Source organism: Dendrobates tinctorius, unplaced genomic scaffold (genome assembly GCF_039654945.1).
Source record: "Dendrobates tinctorius isolate UK_male_01 unplaced genomic scaffold, ASM3965494v1 ptg000004l, whole genome shotgun sequence".
Taxonomy (NCBI): domain Eukaryota; kingdom Metazoa; phylum Chordata; class Amphibia; order Anura; family Dendrobatidae; genus Dendrobates; species Dendrobates tinctorius.
In genome coordinates this window covers 41,714,564-41,739,541 of record NW_027361672.1, presented here as the reverse complement: position 1 = coordinate 41,739,541, position 24,978 = coordinate 41,714,564, and the positions used below count along the sequence as shown (strand labels likewise).

Here is a 24,978-nt window from a genome sequence, read left to right as displayed (position 1 = left end):
AGTTTTTCATAGAAGGACTGTCTCAGGAGCCTCTGACTTGCAGCACAGTTATGGAGTCAGAATAGCAGGTAATCCTGGTGACAACCCCTCACATCTAGAATTGATTAAGAAAACTTTGTTGGGAACAGACGATGACACAGGAGGTAGCAGAATTGTCAGTCAAGTTTAGATAGGAGGGATTTATGTGGTGCCCCTGAGGCTCAGTCGCCACAGAGGTACTGCACTTTCTCCTAAGGTGTAGTGCCCCACCATCCAGGTAAGGTGGGAACTCCTTGCCACACTCCAACACCTGCATCCCACACAACAGGGTAGTTCAGCACATCCCAGTGAGGTCAATCTCTTCTCCTATATATTAGGAGCACCTCTGGTGGTTCCCTGCTTGGAACACTGGATGTGATGGTAGGTGGGTGAAGTTAGTATAAAAGAAGGGGAAAGATAGAGTTGAGTCAGTTCAGACCGGGAGGTCAGGCAGTCAGAAGAGTCTGACAGCAGGAGGGAGAGAAAGAAATCACTCAGACAGGAGTGAAGATCCCTGGAAGAAGGGAGAGAGGAAGGAGTGCTGCAGCTGCCTCAGTGACCTGAGCCAGCTGGCACGGGAAAGGAAAGAGAAGGAGAGAGACGTAGAACTGCAACCTGCATTTCCATAAGAGAGAGGAAGATGAGTACGGAACGAAGAAGGAGAGAGAACAGAGATGAGGAGTGAGTTGGATAGGAACCCTGCCTATAGGTTCTCAGCGCAAGGCCAGGGCCCGGTCCCCGAGGTTGTACGGACACTTATGGTTCTGCAGCAGACACCGGTGGAGTAGTTGGCTGTAAATGCACTACTCCCATCCAAGACTTGGGACACAACAGCAAACTGATAGAGAGCCGGGATCCAGGAGCATCCCCGAGCAGGCTACAGCTGTCTGTCATACAAGTGAGAGTTCTAGGAACATCTGAAGGAGGCATTCCAGGGTAACTAAGTACTGGAGTGCTTCACCATTAAAGGCGCATTGGCGGAGTCGTTCAGAAAGGCACATGTTGGCGGGGTGTCGGCAGGGAGAACCCTATCTTGCCTGAAGGTTGGCTGGGCCTCTGCCCCAGAGGAGACAGTACTGAAGCAGGCACCTGTGTGCACTACGAACTGTGAGTAAAGTTTTGAAACTGCAAGCTCTGGTGTCCTCTGCTTCGTCTCACATCAGCGCCGCTACATCTGGGTATCAGCATCCACATTGCCCGTGCCTCTCCACTAATCCCACATCTACACTGCTCTGGGACTACAGCTCCACCTGTGGGGAGCTACACCATCATTGCTGCACCACATCATCAGTCCCAGTGGATCTGCATGCAGCGTTGGCTTAACATCTTACTTGCCAAACACCACAGGTGGCGTCACGAACTATCCATATAAACTACATCATCAACCACCATTTTATTGGGCGCCCAGGGCCACGGACCGGGTCACCGCCGCCGCAGCACATCCCCCTGACACCGGCCCGGTACCCCACAGCCCTGGGACGGGGCGACCCTATTTTGGCACTGCAAACAGGATGACGAGACCAGATACCATCGGGTTCTGTGCGCCTGAAATTTATTGGACTTTGCATTTCTGAAAATGTGTAGAAGACCTGATTTGATAGACTGTGAAATGGACATTAGAAATGGCCGCTGGCGTGGAGAAGAAGGGCGTGAAGAGATGGGAGGTCCTAAGAAAAGACCGTGAAGAGTATTGGGCCTTCCCTGCCTTAATTACTATGTGACAGCGACATGGCCCACCCCCTAGGGGTTCGTATACTGGCTTGATATGGAGACGCGGGAAGAAGGCGCCACCCCCGGAAGGAGGGGCAGAAGAAGCCAGTGGCGGGAAAGGGGCCGAGGCAGGAAGAAGAATGCCAGAACGCCATGATGGAAAAGGAAGATAAGACAGAACGGGGGGGAGAAATCACCCTCACCTAGGCCGCCCCTGCAGGGACTGCAACCGCTGATACATCCTCAGCAGCGGTCGCCACCACCTCACACCCGATACTGCCATTGGGTGAGTCCCGTCCGGAGAAGATATATGCGGGTGCTGGAGCAGAATGGAGGCCCAAGACCGCGTCCCCGCCTGGACCGGGTGCGGTTGCACCGACCTCTACCAGCGACCCCGGCCGAGACTGGCCGGCCCCGGCCCGGATCCAACTGCGATCCATCCCATCAGTCACTCCGGGGGTTGCGGCGGCTGCCATTCACCATCTGGAACCGGAGCCGGAACTGCGGCTGGAAATGCCAGGTACGATTACTGCCCCGGGGGTGGTCTTGACTTTGGAAGCAGAACCTATGGATAGGAATGGCCCAGTTGATCTCCACCGATGATCCCCAACTGCGGTACCGCTGACTGAAGTCCCAATGGACACTGAGGAATCGGACCCCGAGGAACTAGTGGCAGAGCCGGCTGAATCCCCAACAGCAGCAGCGGATGCACCATCCCCGCAGGCCGTCAATGTTTCAATGGCCCTATCTATTACCCCAACCAGTCCCTATCTCACCCTGTGGGAAGCAGAATATATGCGTCTAGCAAGAAACCAGAATCAAGATGAGGACGTTTCCAGTACCACATCTGGTAGCGGTTCCAGTTCAGCTTCCAGAACCCCAGGAGGGGACCACAGTTAGAAGAATCTAAAATTTCTCGTTACCCAGGAGGGTTTTGTTTGCACCAGTTGTGCCTTTTTGTTCATCATGTTGCCTAGTTTTTGATTGGCAGCGTTGTTTTCTATTGAACTGAGGAGATCATGATCGCTGTGTGATCCAAAACTTTCTTGTAAATAGTTTGCACCTCTTTAGGTGCTCTCTCTTGGTTTTACATAAAAGGACACTTTGCGAAGATAGTGTTTTTGTATGGACACTTTTCAAAGAATGATGTCTACCTTGAAGGACACTGGAAAAGATCCCGGCTGGGAGCGATGTCCAGCATTTACAAGAATCTTTGAAATGTTTTATTGAAAAGTATTTGATAATGTGTTTTACAAGAATGTTGATAACTGAGAAATGGCTTTTATAGTAAGAATTAGGAATGTCTGATATAGAGATGAGCAATGTGAATAAAGAATTGAAAGAGACAGGTGACGGACCAGGTATATGCGGTCAGTGTCTTGCGTCTAGTAGAATGAGAGAAAAATGAGAGTAAACTGACAGAATAAGAGAAAAGTAATAAAGAAATGTGTTACAGAAGAATAGCACTTTGAATTGCGAATTGCACTTAGAATTAAAAATTTTAGATAGAATTTTAGATAGGATTGTTGGTAACGTTCAAGATGAGTACCTCCTATACTAGGAAGTTTAGTATAAGAAAAGTTTGTTATGCATTATAAAATTTTTGTATGTTTCTTTGCTGTCTACTTTATTTACCTTGCAGCCTGCGGACGTGCTGTGTTTAACGGGGGGGTATGTTGCGCCCCTGAGGCTCAGTCGCCACAGAGGTACTGCACTTTCTCCTAAGGTGTAGTGCCCCACCATCCAGGTAAGGTGGGAACTCCTTGCCACACTCCAACACCTGCATCCCACACAACAGGGTAGTTCAGCACATCACAGTGAGGTCAATCTCTTCTCCTATATATTAGGAGCACCTCTGGTGGTTCCCTGCTTGGAACAGAGAGGAGGAGTGGGTTGGATAGGAACCCTGCCTATAGGTTCTCAGCGCAAGGCCGAGGCCCGGTCCCCGAGGTTGTACGGACACTTATGGTTCTGCAGCAGACACGGGTGGAGTAGTGGGCTGTAAATGCACTACTCCCATCCAAGACTTGGGACACAACAGCAAACTGATAGAGAGCCGGGATCCAGGAGCATCCCCGAGCAGGCTACAGCTGTCTGTCATACAAGTGAGAGTTCTAGGAACATCTGAAGGAGGCATTCCAGGGTAACTAAGTACTGGAGTGCTTCACCATTAAAGGCGCATTGGCGGAGTCGTTCAGAAAGGCACATGTTGGCGGGGTGTCGGCAGGGAGAACCCTATCTTGCCTGGAGGTTGGCTGGGCCTCTGCCCCGGAGGACACGGTACTGAAGCAGGCACCTGTGTGCACTACGAACTGTGAGTAAAGTTTTGAAACTGCAAGCTCTGGTGTCCTCCGCTGCGTCTCACATCAGCGCCGCTACATCTGGGTATCAGCATCCACATTGCCCGTGCCTCTCCGCTAATCCCACATCTACACTGCTCTGGGACTACAGCTCCACCTGTGGGGAGCTACACCATCATTGCTGCACCACATCATCAGTCCCAGTGGATCTGCACGCAGCGTTGGCTTAACATCTTACTTGCCAAACACCACAGGTGGCGTCACGAACTATCCATATAAACTACATCATCAACCACCATTTTATTGGGCGCCCAGGGCCATGGACCGGGTCACCGCCACCGCAGCACATCCCCCTGACACCGGCCCGGTACTGGGTAGCCCACAGCCCTGGGACGGGGTGACCCATTTACACCATTATCATTTCTCTACTAAACAAAAGCCCAGTGGACATTTAGATATTAATTTGCATACAGCACAGGAAGTGTTAAATATTTACTATTTTTTTTCTAATAATGCATTTAGACTTGTTGATTTTGTCCCATCAATGCACCATTAATGAGCGTGATTGACTATATACAACTTGTTTGACCCGTGCCTAGGTTTAGAAGATGACAAACAAGAATAATAGGGTCAAAATGATAGAATCACAGAATGGTAGAGTTGGAAGGGACTTCCTGGGTCATCTCGTCCAACACCCTGCTCAAAGTAGGATTCACAATATCATCCCAGACAGATGTCTGTCCAGCCTGTGTTTGAAGACTTCCATGGAAGGAGAACTCACCACCTCTCGCGGCAACCTGATCACTTCATCCAAATACAGTACCATGTTTTGCTGCACATCATCTTCTTACATTACGCGATGTGATGTCAGCATAAATGATTTTTTATTACCCGACAAACATTTTGCTCATTTGCTGGGTAATTACCGGCATGTTAACATGCGTAGATAATTGCAAACAAGCATTTCTGTTCATGAATCCACTAGTCCAAATGCACCATTAGATATACTTTATTACTACTGCTATACATGAGTGTTTTCTGAAATACAGTGTATCCGTAAAGTCATGGTGCACTTTTGACCAGTCACTGGAAAGCAACAAAAAACGAAAGAAATGTGAAATCTGCTCCGAATAAAAGAAAAACTCTCCCAGTTTCATACCTATTCAGTGCAGTGTGATGTGGGCTCCATTTGTTGCCTTACACACATCCAAACGATAGTGAAGTTCTTGCCACAGACAGGTAAGAACGTCTGGTGTAACAGCGTGAATAACGTCTGTGATTCTCTGTTTTAAGTGATTAATGTCATTGATATGTTCAATGTACACACATGTTGCTTCACATAACCCCAAAAGTCAAAGTGCGTCAGATCCGGGGATCATGGTATACTTGTATACTTTCCTGTGACTGGTCAAAAGTGCACCATGACTTTACGGACACATTGTATGTCTCTCCAGCCTTTATATTCAGTACTGTAGCAGTTATAGAGGTTTAGTGATGACAGGTTACCATTAATTTAGTAAGTCTATCCTACCAATTTACAATATATTATTCTTACCTCAGCAAAAAGGAACGGTGTATCAAATTGGAAGCAAACATGACCGTGCTTAATAGCTTGGACAGAGGCAGGGCCGCATCTAAACATTCCTAAATTGATGACAAATAGTCAGTGTTAGTAGACTGTGCCCATAATCACAAGTGCAATAGGTATAAAGTGTTGCATTTATTAAATGTACTGTATTTGTAACAACAGGTGTGCAGCTTCTTGGAGGTTATAAACCATTTCCTCAGTCTGGCCAGCTTAGCAACCCACCAGACACCATTCTTGGGCTCCATTGGGCTTAGTCTATCAGACAGGTTTTTTATGTTTACTTACTTCCACTAGTCACTGTCACTAGTGCTAGTAATGTTTTTGTATAGGTACTAGTTCAGTAGCATCCACATCTGAAAAGTACAGTATTTAGGATCTCATCCAGTCAAAACACTAGACATTTAAAGTATTTTCCCAACAAAAAAACCTCATCTGAAAAACTTCCAACACAAATAAAAGTATTGTCTGAGCCTAATGAGATCACCTTCTGGGTCCCACAGGAATCAGTTGTGTTCATCAGAGGAATTTCCATACAGCCATTAATTTCTCCTAAATTACTGCTGTAGGAAAACTATGGTATTACATTGAGACCATTCAAATGAATGAATGGTCAAGTTTGTCAAAGCAAAAGAAATTTATTGGTCAAATCAGATTTTGCTGAATATTTTCCAATAAAAGGTTACAAAGCACATATGTTCATGTTAGATTGTGTCACGTTTGCCGGTGGCGTACGTGGTTCATGGACCCACTGTGCCTCGGGGCCGGGATTGCCTAGGAAGGATGTAGCTAAGTGGTTCTCTGGTGTTCATTGGAGCTACTGCTTGTGGAGTCAGGCTTGAGTGCAGGTAGCCGCCAGATACCACTCCTACGTAGTCCCTTTACTGCAGCTACCGTTCCAATATGTTGGGTTTGCTGTACAGAGACATAGGAGTGGAGTCACAGACAGGAAGACTAATGAACAGTATGGACAACGTGGACTTCGGGGATAGGTTCTTCTTCACACACGCAGGGTTCAAGAAATGGATTAGGTACCACCAATGCAGCTACAGGTTCAGGTAACACCGGAGCAGCTTCAGGGTCATGTATAAACTGAACTGGAATACAGGGTCAGCATAGGATAGGGAAATAACTATATTAAATTAAGGACAGAGGACCTGGCAACATAAAGCTGCACACACTACCACTAACAAACTATAGGGGTTGCTCAAGCACCTCCCTATTGGGGAGGGTGCCTTTTATACAAGATGCCTTCCATCTATGCATGCTATTCGAAGCCTGTGCAGCGTGCACAAGGCAAGCAGGGAGAGGAGCGTGAAGGACACTGCTGTGGCTGGGGTGGTGAGTAAGTCGGCATCCCTGCATGGAGAAAGCAGTGGAACCATGCAATGGACATTACACAATGCTTATACACAGCTTACAAAGTCATGTAAGAAAGAAATATGATAGAAAAACATAACTATAAGTTATAGAAAATACTTGTACTATCGTCTGCATATATTTCACAATGATTACCTATATCTATGGGGCATTTTAAATGAAATTGAGGAGAGTCTCTAAAATGTGACCACAGGATCCACTAAGAGAGAAAGTCAGAATAAGTTGCTATCATATCTTCCATATAAATAATGTTGTGATCTTCCATGGGCCACTGAACCCTACTGGGAGAAATAAAGAATTTAAATAATCTAGTCATTCTCATAGCTAGAAGAAAAAGTCTGAATAAACTCTGTTTTATTATCTTTATAGGAAAGGGCAAAATGATAAGCGAGACAGTTCTAACTTAATTTTAAAGAAGCCCTCCCATCAAAGTTTTTATCCTCTTAATATACTGTATTGTAATCATCATATTATATTGCACTGTGTACTTACAATTGCTCATTTTGCCTTTCTACTCAGCTAATTCTTCTGTTTTCTCTGCTCTATCTAGAAACAGGAAGTCTATTTTCCCTGCATTTATCATTCCCTTCTTCAACTCCAGAACAAGCTGCTCCCTCCTGCCCCCTGCCAAGGGCTTTTGCAGTGACTTATGACTTATACAGGGAAAACAGACTTACTATTTCTACATAGAGCTTAGAAGGATTCAGCTAGTCAGTTTTTAATCATGTGATATCATAGACCTAACGAGAAAGAGAAGAATTACCTGGGTAGAAGGGCAAAATTAGCAATTGTAAGTACACAGTGGTACATAATGTGGGGTCAGTCATATGCCCAATTATAACAAGAACTATAGTATAGTGGGCTGATAAAAAGTTTTTAAAGTGCCAGGTAGTAAAAAACTATATATAGTCTATTTTACCTAAATAGTGAGAAAAGAGCCCACTTGATGATAACCCACGCATTAGCGTGCATGCTTTAATACGCCGCCAGCATATACTTAGTATTCGGACACCGCTATTGGACACCATGGCATTTAAATACTTCTCCTCCCCTCACTAAATGACGCCCCTGGAAGAAGCAGACCGCGAAACGCGCGTCGGGGTAGTGAGACGCTGCCACTACATGCTGCCAGGTATATATTTATTTATTATAAGAAGCCCTTTATATGCACTTGATATACATTACTTATCTCATTGTGAGTATAGATGTGACTGCGGGGTTATCATCAAGTGAGCTCTTTTCTCACTATTTAGGTAAAATAGACTATATATAGTTTTTTTACTACCTGGCACTTTAAAAACTTTTAATCAGCCCACTATACTATTTTGGCATTATATCACCTTATATACCCTATATCTGATGGCTATATTTAAGCATAGTTCTTGCTATAATTGGGCATATGACTGACGCGTGATAGCCACATTTGTGTGTATATATAGAGAGATTTTTTATGTGAATTTGTATTGCCGTATGAATTGTATATACTGTGGTTTACTGATTTGTGGTGACATCTCCTTTTGGAGACATCCTGTTTTTGTTTTTTTAAAAATTTTGTATGTCGGTTTTAGAAATATTGAAATAAATTTATTTTTAATAATGGATCTCTTCTATCTGGAGTTTATTCATTCTGGCTTTTGATATACATTCCTGTTTGATGTGCCATTGGTAATTTTTTCTAGGAAAAGTTGGATTAATTTATAATGTGATGATTGCAATATATTCAGAGGATACAAATTTTAATGGGAAAGCTTCTTTAACCTTCAAGACATTCAGGGAATAATAGAGGGATGTAATATCCTCTCATAGTTCCTGAGTGAGAGGACAGCTCAACCAAATGTGCCCCATAGTTCCCCAGACATTTTGACCCTTTCAGCATACATAAGAAAAAGCTGTGAAAACAGTGTGAAGCCAAGCAAAGTTTTGTACCATCAAATCATGATTTTATAGCATTAGTGGCATACGAGTGTATTCACCCCCTTGGCTTTTTACCTTTGTTGTTCAATTACAAATTGTGCTTAAATATTTTTGTAATTCAACTTGAGTGTGATGCATCAGCACTAAATAGTCTAAGGTGGAGAAGTGAAGTGAGAAAAATATAGGCATAAATGAAATGTATGGGTTTAAATAACTAAAAATTGTCATGTGCATATGTATCAATGAGATCGCCACTAGCACCATGAGAAATTTCTTACAGCGCTAGCAGTGACGTAATGAAGGTTACCACAGTTCATCAGCTGGCTCACACTGAACTGAGCATGGCAACAGCTCAGTTCCAAAAGACAAAAACATCCTGATAGGGAATTTAGATTGTGAGCCCCATTGGGGACAGTGATGACAATGTGTGCAAACTGTAAAGCGCTGCGGAATATGTTAGCACTATATAAAAATAAAGATTATTATTATTAGAGCTGGCAGTGACCCGCAGTAACATCTATGACATCACCGGTCATCACTGAAACTGCGTCCCAAGCTCAGCTCAGTGTCTTCTGAATTCATGACTGAGCAGTTGCATTATGCCGCTGCTCAGCCATGTAATCCAGATGTAGCAGAGATGGATTTTGGTGTGGGGGCAAATGGTTTATCATCAGATAGTTGAAGAATATGTTTTTTTATTATTTTCATTTTTACAGTAATAAATGGGAAATCAAGGTGGGGTATGTTTATTTTAATTAAGGGACTTTATTCTTGCAACATATTTTTTACAATATAACTATGATGTTAGCAATGGGGGCATCTTACAGATATCTCTCCATTACCAACCCCTGGGCTTGATGTCAGCTGACAATACAAAGCTGACATCAACCCGAACCCTATTGCCCCACTTGCCACCACACCAGAGCAAGTGGGACGAGTGAGGCTAAGCACCAGATTTGGCTCATCTTATGGATGCACCATTTCTGGGGTGGCTGAGGACTGGTCTTGGCATCACATAAAAACCATCAAAATGTACCAGGCACAAAAAACTGATTAGCTAAGCAAACACAAAAAAGAACTCCAGTATAACGTGTCAGTATAAAATGTACAAATTTTATTAACTCAATCAGAGAAATATACGTATAGAGATTATACAATTTAATATAGATAAAAAATTCATTCAAGGTCACTATTTTACCATAATTGGGGTTTATACCAACAAAAGCCTGACCTACAGCCCATGTAAACAGTGCTTAAGCACCTTCCCTTAATATTGCCACATAAACCTCTACTACCCGGTATTGTACATGTCCAACCATGGCATAAAAAATAGGGTATAGTAAATAGATGAGCACTTACATAGGTGGTGGTCTGCAGGATGTGGTCTCCCCAAATGCCCCAACGCTCGTTTCATCCCTTCGTCCCTGACAAAGGGATGAAACGCGTGTTGGGGCGTTTTGCAGACCACCACCTATGTAAGTGCTCTTCTATTCACTAGACCCTATTTTTTATGCCATGGTCGGACATGTACAATACCGGGTAGTAGAGATTTATGTGGCAATATTTATGCAGCATCAATAGCAAATGTAAAAAATAAAAAAAATAAAACATCTTGATAAACTCACCTTCCGGCGTCCCGCGCAGCATCCCCAGGCCTCAGCGATGCTCCCATTCCCAGTGATGCCTTGCGATAATGACATATGATGACGTAGCGGTCTCGCAGAACTTTAGCGGTCTTGTGAGACCACTACATCATCAGCATCACTGAGGCCTGGGGACACTGCGCGGGAATCTGGAAGGTGAGTATAACCTGATTTTTTATTTTTTATTCTTTTTTTTAACAGGGATATGGCACCCAGGGCTTGGAGGACAGTCTCCTCTCCTCCGGACCGTGGGTACCATCCACACATGAGCCGCTCACTTTGCGCATGGTTGGCATAGCCACATGCGGAAAGTAAGCGGATCTCATGCATTCCTATGTGTGCGGAATCGTGATGATTCTGCAAAAATAATGGGCCTGCTGCGTTTTTTTCTGCTATGTGATTCTGCCACGGAACAAAATTCAGCATTAGCACAGCAGGTGTGGAATGCCATAGGAATGCATGGGGCGCGTTCTGTATGCAGTTTCGCAGCGTTTTCGCGGCGAAAACACGGCCAAAATGCATGCAGTCCGCAATGTGGGTACACAGCCTTAAAAGACGCTGCTGTGTATTTCTCGCAAGTCACACTTGTGGTTCATGTGTAATCTGTTTTTTTCTCACACCCATAGACTTGCATTGGCGTGTCTTGGCCGAGAATCACTAACAATTGCAGCATGCTTTGATTTTCCAGCCCGTTTAAAACGGGCGAGAAAAAAATCGGATGATGAGAGCTGCCCCATAGATTATCATTGGTCGGAGTGCTATGCGATTTTTTATCGCATAGCACTCGTCCATTTTTCTCGCTAGTGTGACGCCGGCCTAAACTGCAGTTAGCATCCACATTTGGCAGTTCTGTACTGATGAGAGCCCACGTAATTTAGGGTTCATGTCTCCAGAAGCATAAGCTGGGCACAATGTATGGGCATTACAGCGTACAGGGCACTGCAACTTCAGAATTGCAATTTTCATTCAGCAACATTCATTGGTGTTTGTTTCTGCAAAACACCCATGGAGTCACTACATCTGTAAGTTCATTCCCAGGGGAGTGCAATTTACAAAATGAGGTAGGGATCTGATATAATCTTATAAATGTGTCCCTACTGTGTTCTGTGTAATGGCCGTGTCTGACTGCGCAGGAACATGGTCTGATCTTACCACAGATCCTGGGCAGGGGAGAAAGCAAAAGGAGTATACAGACAGGACAGAATGGGATTGCAAATGATTCTTTTGTGAGGCAAAATATTTCAATGGCTATTTAAAGCAATGTTTTACCTCAAAGAAAGAATCAGCTGTGATCCCCTGCTGTAATGACTGTATACTGTTTTGTTTTCTCCCCTATTCAGGAGCTGTGGTATGATCAGACCATGTTCCTGTACGGTCAGACATTACACTGTACACAGCAGGGGCATATTTATAAGATTATCTCAGCACAGAAACATTGTTTAAACCCATCCAATTGTGGAACTTACCGTATTATTTTTCCGAGATCTATTGATTAAAATGTTGATTAAAATTAACTTTGTTTGTAGGAAAACCCCTTTAAGGACTCTGTATATGGAATCTGCAAACTATTCTATGAAAATTTGTTCCCCATGTGTCAAATAGCGCCTATTCCTTCAGAGTCTTGTACTGTATTGCCACGTACAGTTGTGGCCAAAAGTATTGGCACCCTCAGCCTAATACTTGGTTGCACAAAATTTAGCCAAAATAGCTGCGACCAACCGCTTCCGGTAACCATCAATGAGTTTCTTACAATGCTCTGCTGGAATTTTAGACCATTCTACTTTGGCAAACTGCTCCAGGTCCCTGATATTAGAAGGGTGCCTTCTCCAAACTGCCATTTTTAGATCTCTCCACAGGTGTTCTATGGGATTCAGGTCTGAATTCATTGCTGGCCACCTTAGAAGTCTCCAGTGCTTTCTCTCAAACCATTTTCTAGTGCTTTTTTGAAGTGTGTTTTGGGTCATTGTCCTGCTGGAAGACCCATGACCTCTGAGGGAGACCCAGCTTTCTCACACTGGGCCCTACATTATGCTGCAAAATTTGTTGGTAGTCTTCTGACTTCATAATGCCATGCACATGTGCAAGCAGTTCAGTGCCAGAGGCAGCAAAGCAACCCCAAAACATCAGGGAACCTCTGCCATGTTTGACTGTAGGGACCGTGTTCTTTTCTTTGAATGCCTCTTTTTTTCTCCTGTAAATTCTATGTTGATGCCTTTGCCCAAAAAGCTCTACTTTTGTCTCATCTGACCAGAGAACATTCTTTCAAAATGTTTTAGGCTTTTTCAGGTAAGTTTTGGCAAACTCCAGCCTGGCTTTTTTATGTCTCGGGGTAAGAAGTGGGGTCTTCCTGGGTCTCCTACCATACAGTCCCTTTTCATTCAGACGCCGACGGATAGTACGGGTTGACACTGTTGTACCCTCGGACTGCAGGGCAGCTTGAACTTGTTTGGATGTTAGTCGAGGTACTTTATCCAACATCCGCACAATCTTGCGTTGAAATCTCTTGTCGATTTTTCTTTTTCATCCACATCTAGGGAGGTTAGCCACAGTGCCATGGGCTTTAAACTTCTTGATGACACTGTGCATGGTAGACACAGGAACATTCAGGTCTTTGGAGATGGACTTGTAGCCTTGAGATTGCTCATGATTCCTCACAATTTGGTTTCTCAAGTCATCAGACAGTTCTTTGGTCTTCTTTCTTTTCTCCATGCTCAATGTGGTACACACAAGGACACAGGACAGAGGTTGAGTCAACTTTAATCCATGTCAACTGGCTGCAAGTGTGATTTAGTTGTTGCCAACACCTGTTAGGTGCCACAAGTAAGTTACAGGTGCTGTTAATTACACAAATTAGAGAAGCATCACATGATTTTTCAAACAGTGCCAATACTTTTGTCCACCTTCTTTTTTATGTTTGGTGTGGAATTATATCCAATTTGACTTTAGGACAATTCTTTTTGTGTTTTTTCATTTAAGACAAATTAAATGAAGATAATAATACCAAAGAATTTGTGTTTGCAATCATTTTCAGGAAGAAACTGAGTATTATCTGACAGAATTGCAGGGGTGTCAATACTTTTGACCACAACTGTATGGTGTATTTCCTTATTCAGCAGATAGTGTGTGACAAATTTTGGTGCCATTTTTACCCATTTCCCTTTGTGAATATGTAAAACCTGGGGATAAAAAAACATTTTTGTGGTAAAAATTTAATAATTTTTTCATTATCACCCAATGGTATAAAATTCTGTGACACACCCATGGTGACAATATGATCACTGCACCCCTTGATGAATTCATTGAGAGGTGTAGTTCGTAAAATGGGGTCACTTCTGGGTGGTTCTTCTGTTCTGGCACCTCAGGGGCTCTGCCAATGTGATATGGTTCCCGCAAACTATACTTGCGAGAAAAGTAAGGATCCAGCTTCAGTCCATAAAAACATAAAGTTTTATTGTTTCTTTTACAACATGGCAAATACTACTACATACACCTTAGCAAACTATAACAACAAAATCTGCACTATAATATGGGACTCCCTCCCTTCTGAGCTTTCCACTGTGCCTGAAAATTATTTCTCAATTACATGTAGGGTATTGGTGCATTCAGGAGAAATTGCACAACCAAGTGTGAGGTCCATTTTTTCCTATTAGCCCTTATAAAAATTAAAAACTTGGGGCTAAAACATTATTTTAGTGGTAAAAATGTAATTATTCTTTCTTCACCACCCAATGGTGTGAAATTCTGTGAAGCACATGTGTCAATATACTCAATGCACCTCTAGATGAATTCATTCAGGGCTGTAGTTTCTAAATTGGGGTCACTTATTGGGGTTCTGAATATCTGGTATGTCAGGGGATCTGTTAATGCTACATGGAACACTCAAACCATTACACCAATATCTGCACTCCAATATGGCGCTCTTTACCTTCTGAGCTTTGTACTGTGACTCAAAAGTGGTTTTCAACTACATATGTGGTATTGGAATATTCAGGAGAAATTGCATAAAATTGAAACATTCATTTTCCTATTACCCCTTCTGAAAATTAAAAATGTGGGGTCAAAGCAACGTTTTAGTGCAAAAAATGGCAATATACCATTTACTCAGCCCAATGTTATACAATTCTGTGAATCGCCTGAGGTTTAAAAATGCTCACTACACACCTAAATGAATTTTGTGAGAGGTATAGTTTACAAAATGAGGTCAATTGTGGGGGTTTCTGCTGTTTTCGCATGTCAGGGGCTCTTCAAATATGATATGGTGTCTGCAATCTATTCCAGTGAGAATGGAGCTCCACAATTCAGTTGAAGCTCCTTCCCATTCGAGCCCTTCCATGTACATAAACAGTAGTTTTTCATTACATATGTCATATGAATATACTCAGAAGAATTTGCACAACAATTGATTTGTCCTTTTTCTCCTGTTCCCTTTGTGAAAATTGAAAAATACAGGGCAAAACAACATATTTGCAGGAAAAATGTATTGTTTCATTTCAACGGCTCAACATTGTAAAATTCTGTGAAACACCTATTGGTTTAAGGTGGTTAAGCCACATCTAAATAAATTTCTTGAGGGCTGTAAATGGGGTCACTTGTGGATGGTTTCCACTGTTTAGGCACATCAGGGCCTCGGCAAACTCGACATGGCGTCTGCTATCTATTCCAGCAAATTTTGCACTACCAAAGTCAAGTGGCGCTTCATACCTTCCAAGCCTTGCCGTGCGCCCAAACAATAGTTTTTCCACCACACATAGGAAATCGGTGTACTCAGGAGAAATCGTACAAAATATTGGATGGTCCAATTTCTCCTGTTACCCTTCTGAAAATGAAAAATTTGGTGTGAAGCCAATATTTTTGTGGGAAAAATGTATTGTTTAATTTTTTCTTTTGCACTCCAAAAGTCAAATGGTGCTCCTTCCTTTCCTAGCCATGCTGTCCTCCCAAACAGTAGTTTTTTACAACATTCGTGGTATCAGTGTACTAAGGAGTATTTGCACATCAAATTTTTGGGTCCACTGTTATCTGATACCCTTGTGAAAATAAAAATATTACGGCTAAAGCAACATTTTTGTGTCAAAAATGTGATTTTTTATTTTCACGGCTCAACATTATAAAACTGCTGATTCAAGTTTCTTACCCCACAGCTAGATGAATTCCTTGCGGGGTGCAGTTTTAAAAATGGGGTAACTTGTTGGGGGTTTCCACTGTTTAAGGACATCAGGGGCTCTGCAAACATGAAATAGCGTCCGCTATCTATTCCAGACAATTTTCCATTCCTAAAGTCAAATGGTTCTCTTCCCTTGCGAGCCATGTGGTGGGCCCAAAAAGTGGCTTTCCTCCACATATCAGGTATCTTTGAACTCAGCAGAAATTGCACAATAAAGTGTATTGTCCATTTTCTCCTGTTACCCTTGTGAAAATGGAAAATTTGTGGCTATATTTTGTGAGAAAAAATAAAATTTTCAGTTTTTCCTTCCTAGTTGCTTTAATTCTGTGAAAAAGCTGAATGCTTAATAAACCTCTTGAATGTTGCTTTGAGCACTTTGAGGGGTGCAATTTTAAAATGGTGTCACGTTTGGGTATTTTCTGTCACATAGGCCTTCAAAGCCACTTCAAATGACATGTAGTCTCTAAAAAAATTGGTTTTGTAAATTTTGCTGGAAAAGCAGGACATGGCTGATCAACTTTTAATCATTCTCACATCCTACTAAAAACAAATTATGTTTCAAATATAATGCTGATGTAAAGTAGACATGTGGTACATGTTATTTATTATCAATTTTGTATGATATAGCTATCTGGTATAAGGGCATAAAAACTAAAATTTTGAAAATTGCTAAATTTTCTTATTTTATGCCAAAATTTAGATGTTTTCATAAATACTTGCAAATAATATTGACCTAAATTTACCACTAAAATAAAGTTCACTGTGTCACAAAAAATGGTCTCAGAATCACTGGGAAATGTTGAAATAATCCAGCTATTACCACATTAATTTACACTGACAAGAATTGTAAGATTCAGCCTGGTCAGGAAGGTGAAAACAGGCTGGTTAGTGAAGGGGTTAAAACAAAATCCCAGATTTCCTTTATCCCTTCGGGAAATTTATTTAATTCTCTAACTTTACTTTTCATAAAGTTTTCTTAGTAGTCAGGTCTTAATATAATAATTCTCAACCATAATGCCAATAATATCAATTATGGAAAACTTAAGAACATAATTAAACGATATGCAAAATAGATAGAAATACTTTGTGACAAGAGTGTATGTAAGCCTGAAGGACACTTTGCGTGTTTTAATTACTTTTCATTATGTCTTTACTTAAAATATCATTGATTGACTTCCTAGTATCTTGTAACATTTTCTTCCATACTTAAGATAGTGAAATGTCATGAAACATTCACAGACTCAAGGGGAAGATTGCTTTCAAAGTAACTTGAAATGTCAATGGGAGCACTTTATAACATTGCATATGTTTATTCATTATTTCTAAACGTATATTATTATACATTTTCTAATATCAGTGATACTATATCACATCAATTTAGAACAAAAGGTTTCTGATTGCTGTTTAAAAGTAATACATACCGTCACTGTTCTCCTGAGGTGTGGCATCTACTGCCTGCCATCCACCAAATCCAACTGGGAGATCTGGTCTGGTCATCCAGGCTTCATTCCAGCAATGATAATTCCTTGGGGAAAAAAAATAAGTCATTTGTTGTTATTATTATTATTATTATTATTATTATTATTAAATTACCAGTGCATCAAAAGCCCAATTATATTGGGTTTCTAATAGTAATTTTAGGTTGGCCTTTGGAACCTAAACTATTTTAAACACTGTAAACTTTGCATTTTCATAATTGTAATTTTTTTTTTCCTATAGAACATCAGTGTTAGAGTATAATTTCTAATTCATGTGGAACACAACAGTTCAGAAGAGAATCATGCGATCAATATGTGTTCTTCTGTATTTTTATACCACACTTGACCAGTGTAATTGTATAAACTGTGTATATATTGTTTTGAAATAACGTGTTTTGAAGGTTGCATTATTGACTGCCTTCTTTGCTTTCAGCCACTAAGAAAAAGGTATAGATAAGCTGTCAAGAGATGACTGAACCTTTAGAAATTTGAATTCTTCAAGTTTGTAAAATTTTTCCCCAAAATTTGTCTACCATGTTATATGATAGTTGTAAGGTATTTTGGGAAACCCACATGGTCAGTGACTTCTGCAATTTACTACGATAAGTAAAATAGTGAAGGACATTTTATGGCAATTCGTTCAAATCTAATCACACATTGTTCAAATTTGCCAGGAACCGCGGATTTTAGGAAGTTCGACTTGAATGCCATTTGTGTTGTGCTTTCAACTTGATCATCTCTAAAGTTGTCCAAAGGGAAGACTGGTCCTCATGGGAAGGTTGGGGTCATGATACCAATGCAATTTGCCAAAACAGCAACTGGGGGACAGTTTGTTCACATAAATAAGGGTGGTAGTCGTGAGAGAGGGACTGACTCCCGACGCCCCAGCATGCTACATGAAAGATGTGGTCCTGGCTGGGTGTGTGGACTTTGGTAGTGTGGGTTGTGTACTCATGCAGACCATTTGCTGCCACTGTTCTCAGCTGGCCAGGACCATAAGAGAACTCAAGAGACCGACAGTTCATCTTAAACATTAGCTCTTTACTTAATGGTTCAAACAGCTCCTAAGTTATATCTTCATACATGGGCACATACCTTCAAATACGCTCCAGTCTCACAGCACATCATCAGACACAGTTTAATTTCCTGCTGGGTTGTTCCTAATGTTACTAGTTCAAGCACCACTCAGCCAACACAACAGTACAGTTTGTGATAATCACCTTCCCTTCCAGTGGTTCAACAACTAGTCTCCATTATGGTCCTATCGCCTTGTGCTCCTAGACGCTTGGGGAAAACCTGCTTGAGAAGTTGACTACGCTCATAAACCAGTGACAATAACCCGGTACCTTGTCGGTTAAGGGGTCTGGCCATTAGAATGTAATACAATAGTTATTCTTCTACCTCAGTAAGGTCTCCTTCTTCTCTCCTGAGTTGACACAAGTCACCCACTGAATATGGTCTCTTCAGCCTGCAGATTAGACATCTGTCCTTATCACACACTAGGTCTTCTACTACTCCAACTCCAACTTCAACTAACTGAGGTTCCGTTTCTGTCTCTCTATATTTTAACCCCTCCTATTGTGGGTTAGTACCCACAGTTAACTATTTCTGACCCTACTGTCTGTTGTTGAGAAGAACTTCCTTACAAAACATTATCTTATAACATTATGCCTTACACTATGCATTACATTAAATTACTTATCTAACATTACTACACACTGTACAGGAACACAATAAATTATCAATGCTTATCACACTCTATATCACAATACATTACAATTGACATTACACAATATTTAAATAAGACGCAGACATTATTCATGTTACAATACATTGACGTGATTGGTGTCTTCAGGGCAAGGAATGAGACAGCTATTGTCAACCACCCTTGCACATATATAGTCATCATGCAAAGCCTATTGTTGTTCGCCTGTGCAATGTTTGGCCTTCAAGTCTACAGTATACCACTTGTGAGAAATGTGCTGTATTTACAGCCTAAAAATCTAACCTTCTATGAAGGTGAATTGAGGCAAAAGACCTGGTTGTCTTCTGAGGAAAGTTGTTTTGGGGTTCGTCAAGTGCACTGAGGTGGACCTCTGGAAGAGAACAATAATACTGTTCTATCGAGCAAAACCAAACCGTACCAGAAACAGATGTAGCATTATAGCAACTGCTAATCAGACTGAGGGACTAGGTAGGCTAGCCATGGAATAACAAGGTTTTCAGGTGTTCTGAGCTGACCGCTGCTCATGTTTGTGTTGACCAAGAGTAACATATCACTGGATAAAGTTATTTCTTGTGGGAGTGTCTGCTATAACTACGGGGACTATGTCAGTCTGACAGTACCAGGAAGGAGTGACTGGGGTTATTTGACCATAGGCCTGTTAAAGGTTCTAGTCAAGTTTGTGAGATGTACCAACTTTAAGTGAATTATGAAAAAGCTTCAATGTAGTCCTGATTACTTGAAGGCCTGAGCTGTGACCTAACAACTTTAGATGAGCTGTGTTTTACAACTGAACAGCTCTAACAGTCTCTTGGGTGGACACTAGAGCTGTGGTAAAGAGCATTTAGTGCAGATAGCCCAAGATACGTCACAATAAGGAAACATCCAGTGGACATTGCCTTAATACATGAGGCAGATTAAAAGTCTTTTTGTTGATCATGCAACCAGTATGACCATCCATCTATCTCTCTTCTCCTCTCTGTTCTTATATATGCTGGTTTGACAGCCATACCACCATGGTTGTGATGCCAGCCAACTGCACTGATAAGGGACAGCATTATCAGACTATTCCAGGTACAAGCACATCTGAATTAAACATTACGTTTACATGCATTTTCCTAATACATACTGTAGTTCTTATAAAGGCACCATTAAAAATGTTATTAAAAAGCTGATGAAGTGCTGCTAATGCATCATTGAAGTAAATCCCTTTGACAAGTTCCTTTTATCTATTTCACAATATAAAACCATATATAAAAAATGTATTTCCACCACAATATTAGAGGGGTTTTACAAAGTTTATACATTATTCCTTATCAGTACAATAGTGAATAATTATTTCATTGCTTGGTCTGACAGTGACAAAGGAGCTCTAAAAAGTCCCACTTTCTTCAATTGAGGGTAAGTTAAGCATGTTTACCTACTCTATATTTAAGGCCCCATCACACATAGCGACTCACCAGCGATCCCGACAACGATATCAACGTATTAGGATCGCTGGTGAGTCACTACATGATCGCTGGTAAGCTGTCAAATAGACAGCTTCACCAGCGACGCTGAGTGCGCGGCGTCGCTGTGTACTCTAGTTACCAGCACGCTGATGCAGGGAGCTGGTAATTAAGGTACACATCGGGTTTCTAAGGGACGTGCGTCACTTAGAAACCCGATGTGTACCTTAGTTACCAGCTCCCTGCATCAGCGCGTTGGTAACTAAGGTACACATCGGGTTTCTAAGTACCGCTCGGTGCTTAGAAACCCTGCGTTTACCTTAGTTACCAGCTGATCGCTGGTCTCCCGCCTGTCACACGCATCGATGCGTGCTGGCCAGTGGGAGACGAGCGATGAAAGAAATGTCCAGGGCTTTCCAACAGTGATCAGCGATACCGGCTGATAGGTGTCTCACACACAGCGATCTCGCTGGTGAGATCGCTGTTGCGTCACAAAACTTGATGAGATCGCTATGTGTGACGGGGCCTTTATTCTCTATTGAAATGCAGGAGATAGAAAAGTGCTGCACTTGATTATCCTTTACAGAATGAATAGAGCAGAGATGCGCATGCTTGATCTAAAATCAGTTGTAGAGTCCCATTTTCAGGATTGTTGGGTATTCCAGTGGTCAGCTTCCAGTGATCAATAGATTATACTATATCCTAATGATAAGTCATAACTTATTCATTAGTACAAGTCATTTAGGCTGTGGAGACACGGGGGGTCGGAGGGCACCCAGGTCCGCTAGCTGAAAAGGCATGGACCAGGGATCGTTCCACCACACGCCCGCTCTCCCTTTAATGTTAGCAAAACACTATTCAGACAACACAGAGTGAGGGTAAAACAGTGTGGCAATGCTTTATTGAACCGCAAAAAAAGGCAGATAACACTTAAAACAGTCCCAGCAAAATACCCCAAGATGGTACTCATTACAGAGTCTCACCCTTCCGCTGACTCACAGGGATAATGGCAGCTGCTACTTTAGAGCTCCCAGGGTTGACTACTCCACCTGTGGCATGCACACAGAGAGGAGGTAATGACATGCGTAGGAAGATGACAGTTCATTCAGGTACAAGGACAGTTAACCGAAGGGTCACAACCTGGCTTCATCTTCCAGGGTCGACTACCTCACGTGTGGCACACACACAGAGCGGAACTAATGACAAGCATAGGATGATGACAGTTCATTAAGGTACAAGGCAAGTTGACACAAGGGTCACAACCTGGCTTCTCCGAACATCTACAAGGAGCCAGGCGAGTGGCGGGTCCCAATCCTGGCTTTCTCCAAATGTGTCCTTGGTTCAACGATAGTCAATGGAGCAGATCTGTATTCTTTCAACCTGGGCCAAGGTTCCCTAGGTTGTTTCCTGGAGAATAATAGATCCGTGTCCCTCGTGATGGAGCCATGATGTGTTGGCTGCAGTCCTGTAGAGTCCCTAGATGTTTGGATGTCTTGGCTGAATGTCTGGCTGTCTCTCTGTCTAGAGGCATGTAACCTCTTTTTATACTTAACAAGTGTCCTTCATTCAGCATTGACATATAGGGTAAGAATGGAGATGAGATCAAGTAGCATTACTTGATCATTTAATCTATTTGCAACATTTTTCCTCCTCTGTTTTCAGAGTCACCAAACTATCTAGCCTACACAATGTATAATTAGCATATCAGTAAACATCACTGGTCATCAAGGATAAGAGCACAATATGTTCAATGAAGTGTCAATATTACAGACTACCACAAGCAAAAGTCTGTTTACTTGACCAACACATAAATTCAAAAGCCAACATACAGATAACAGTCTATTCTTCTTGGTTTGCTAAAAATAGTTGCTGTTTAATTAAAATACAATGCTGTGTCTCCACATAGGTGTTAACTCAAAAGTATCTTTTAGTGTAATAAGTAAAAAAAATGCTATTACTCAGATTATCATTTTTCTAACAAAATAATATTAAAATGCACTTCTTTACTAGTTAATGAGGAAAAGGTATAACTTTCATTTGTCTAATTTAGGTAACCAATATATCTTTATTTAGGATTCATGAATTGTATCCATGTGTCTATTACAAGTTCTTGTTAATGTTGCTTTTTAAATGATCAGCACCCTGCCAAGTGTGAAGAAGCTGATTTCATTCAAGTAGCCACTTATGCATTCCTGATCTGTAAAATTTTAGCAGCCAAAAAATGTCAGTAAAAAAAAGAACAGAATAGTTAAACTCTGACCATTTCATTAATAATGGGCAAAAACAGAAACTGAAAGAATTTGAGAGGATCTAAAGCTTGTCTAACAAGCCATTTCAAAGCAAGAATAAAATCTCGGATCAAGGAAAACTTGTCAATGGAGAAATATAATGAGGCACAAGCATACAAAAAGAATTATTCAAGGAAAGCTATCTACAAATCTTGCATTTTTTAAACGGTGCAAGAACACAGCTTTACTCAGAAATGAATCTTCAGAATGCATGAGATGGTATATAATAAGATGTTTCTCATTGAAGCGAAAAACAATTCCCTTTCATAGGGAAAGTGCACAGGTGTAAGTTATGTAAGTGACATGTATCTGGCATCTTCAAAAGTAATGTTGAGGCAGTATTGGAGTAAGGTAAAGCATACAAGTTTCACTATGCGCTGGTTAGTTAGAAAATTACATGATCTGTTCTGCTAAACTCAAAATGAATAGTGCTACATGTGCTGCTTTTTCACATAAAAATGACGTCCACCTAATTGGGACCATTTGTTTTTTGCTAGTGATATCCATCATGGAACAAATCCAGCAATGTTTTGTGGTTTTGATAATTGATGAAAATTGCAATACAAGTGTAAACAGAGCCTTAGCTTTTCTGATCTGTATTCTCATTGTGAGTGGCCATTAGTAGTATTATTTCAAAAATGTGTCAGTGTATTATTTTGGCTTCGCATGGAAGTATTATGTGAATACAGTATTAAGGCAATGGCCTAGATGTTAGCAGCTGATCCCCACAGTCCTGTAAATTGCAAGGTTTGATCTCCATGGATTGGGCTTGTTTTTCCAGGACATCCTATAGATGTGCAATATAACTGAGATGTTTTATTTTGGAGATATCTTCAGCTTTTTACCAAATTTCTCAAACAATTCTTGAACATTTATTGCATTGTGACAGATATGTTATAATGATGATAGAGATCACTGTCACTACGAAAAACAATTTCCATTAAAGTTGACTCAACATTTTCCCGCTAATCATAATCCAGAGTATTATACTGCATTTGCCAGACTAATTTCTTCTCATAGTGCATCCTGGCGACATTTATTCCCCAGGTTAACAATGCAAATGCGCCCTTCTGTTCACATGATGTCAGAGAAAACATATACTTATTTTTATTACTTCATGGTTCATATCTGATGCTTATATGCCCATTGCTAGAGCTTTAGGTGGTTGACAGGGGACAGCATGGGTTCTCTGATAGGTCTGTAGCTTGTCAGCTTCTTACACAGCAAGCACTGCGTCTTCTGACAATTTCCTATTGCAGCAAGCAATCTGTTGTTACAGAATACTTTTTTTTATTCTTCATGCACATTAGAGACCTTTGGGCATGCATAACATTGTCTTTAATTCACTGTTAGTTGTTCCTTGAGCCACTTTTGGTAGGTACTGTCCACAGCATACTAGGAGGACCTTACTAGACCTGCTAACTTGGAAATGCTCTGAGTCAGTCATTCAGAATCACAGTTTGTCCCTGGTCAAAGTTGCTTTCAAAGCATCAACTTCAAAATTCAACTGCTCACCCTCTGCCTCCTTGATAAGTACCATTGTCATGAGATTACCATTGTCATTGTAATGTCAATGTTATCTACGACATCTACTTTCATTGTTGTCAGAGACTAATCTAAATATATTAGAGGTGACAGTATTAATATTGATATAGATTGAATTTGTGTTGAATTTTGGGGAATTCGCCGAACCCAGCAAATTTAAACTATTTGCAATTTGCTTTGCTCCGTCACGTAAAATGGCCTCTACTCTTTTACACATTTCAAAAGATTATGTCAGCCAGACAAGACTCACATCACCTTGTGCGCCTCCTAGCGGATTTCCCCATCACATGGTATAGCACAGTCAATTTAGAGTCACCAATAACTGCATCGATCTAAATCTCCTCTGGCATTAAAATCAGCAGAAAAGGCGTGCTGTATTAGTATTTCAATGTACTCCACATATGGTTCACCAAATAGATTATTCTCAGTTAAAAACCTTTGTGTCCTAACATATTTTTGGAATGTCAAATTTTCGGACAAATTATTATGCTAAACTAATTACGACTAAGGGCCTCCACATACATACCAGATACTGTCCTTTGTAAGTTTACTATTCGTTTTGCCATCTTCATCCAGATAGACATCAGTTTGCACATTGGCATCCTTGTCATGGGCAGAAAAATAATTGGTCACAAGCCGTGCAGGAATTCCAAGACATCTTAGAACTGCAAGGAGAAAACAAAGATTTTTGACTAATAAATTACACATTCAAAGCTATCACATCGCTCTGCTCACCCATGATCGAGGATAGTTAGACAATGAGGGCATTGATTGGAAAGACT

General features: G+C 41.4%; 1 protein-coding gene across 1 annotated transcript in view; it reads right to left on the bottom strand.

Moving 5' to 3' along the window:
• The window catches only part of F13A1 (coagulation factor XIII A chain), a 309,831-nt gene that overhangs the window by 75,536 nt on the left and 209,317 nt on the right, over positions 1 to 24,978 (bottom strand). Inside the window, exons 8-10 of the mRNA XM_073567328.1 lie at positions 24,723 to 24,861; positions 17,136 to 17,239; positions 5,584 to 5,672 (exon numbers count right to left, since the gene is read on the bottom strand). Of these exons, the coding sequence (XP_073423429.1) occupies positions 5,584 to 5,672; positions 17,136 to 17,239; positions 24,723 to 24,861 (332 nt within the window). The remainder of the gene's footprint in view (positions 1 to 5,583; positions 5,673 to 17,135; positions 17,240 to 24,722; positions 24,862 to 24,978) is intronic.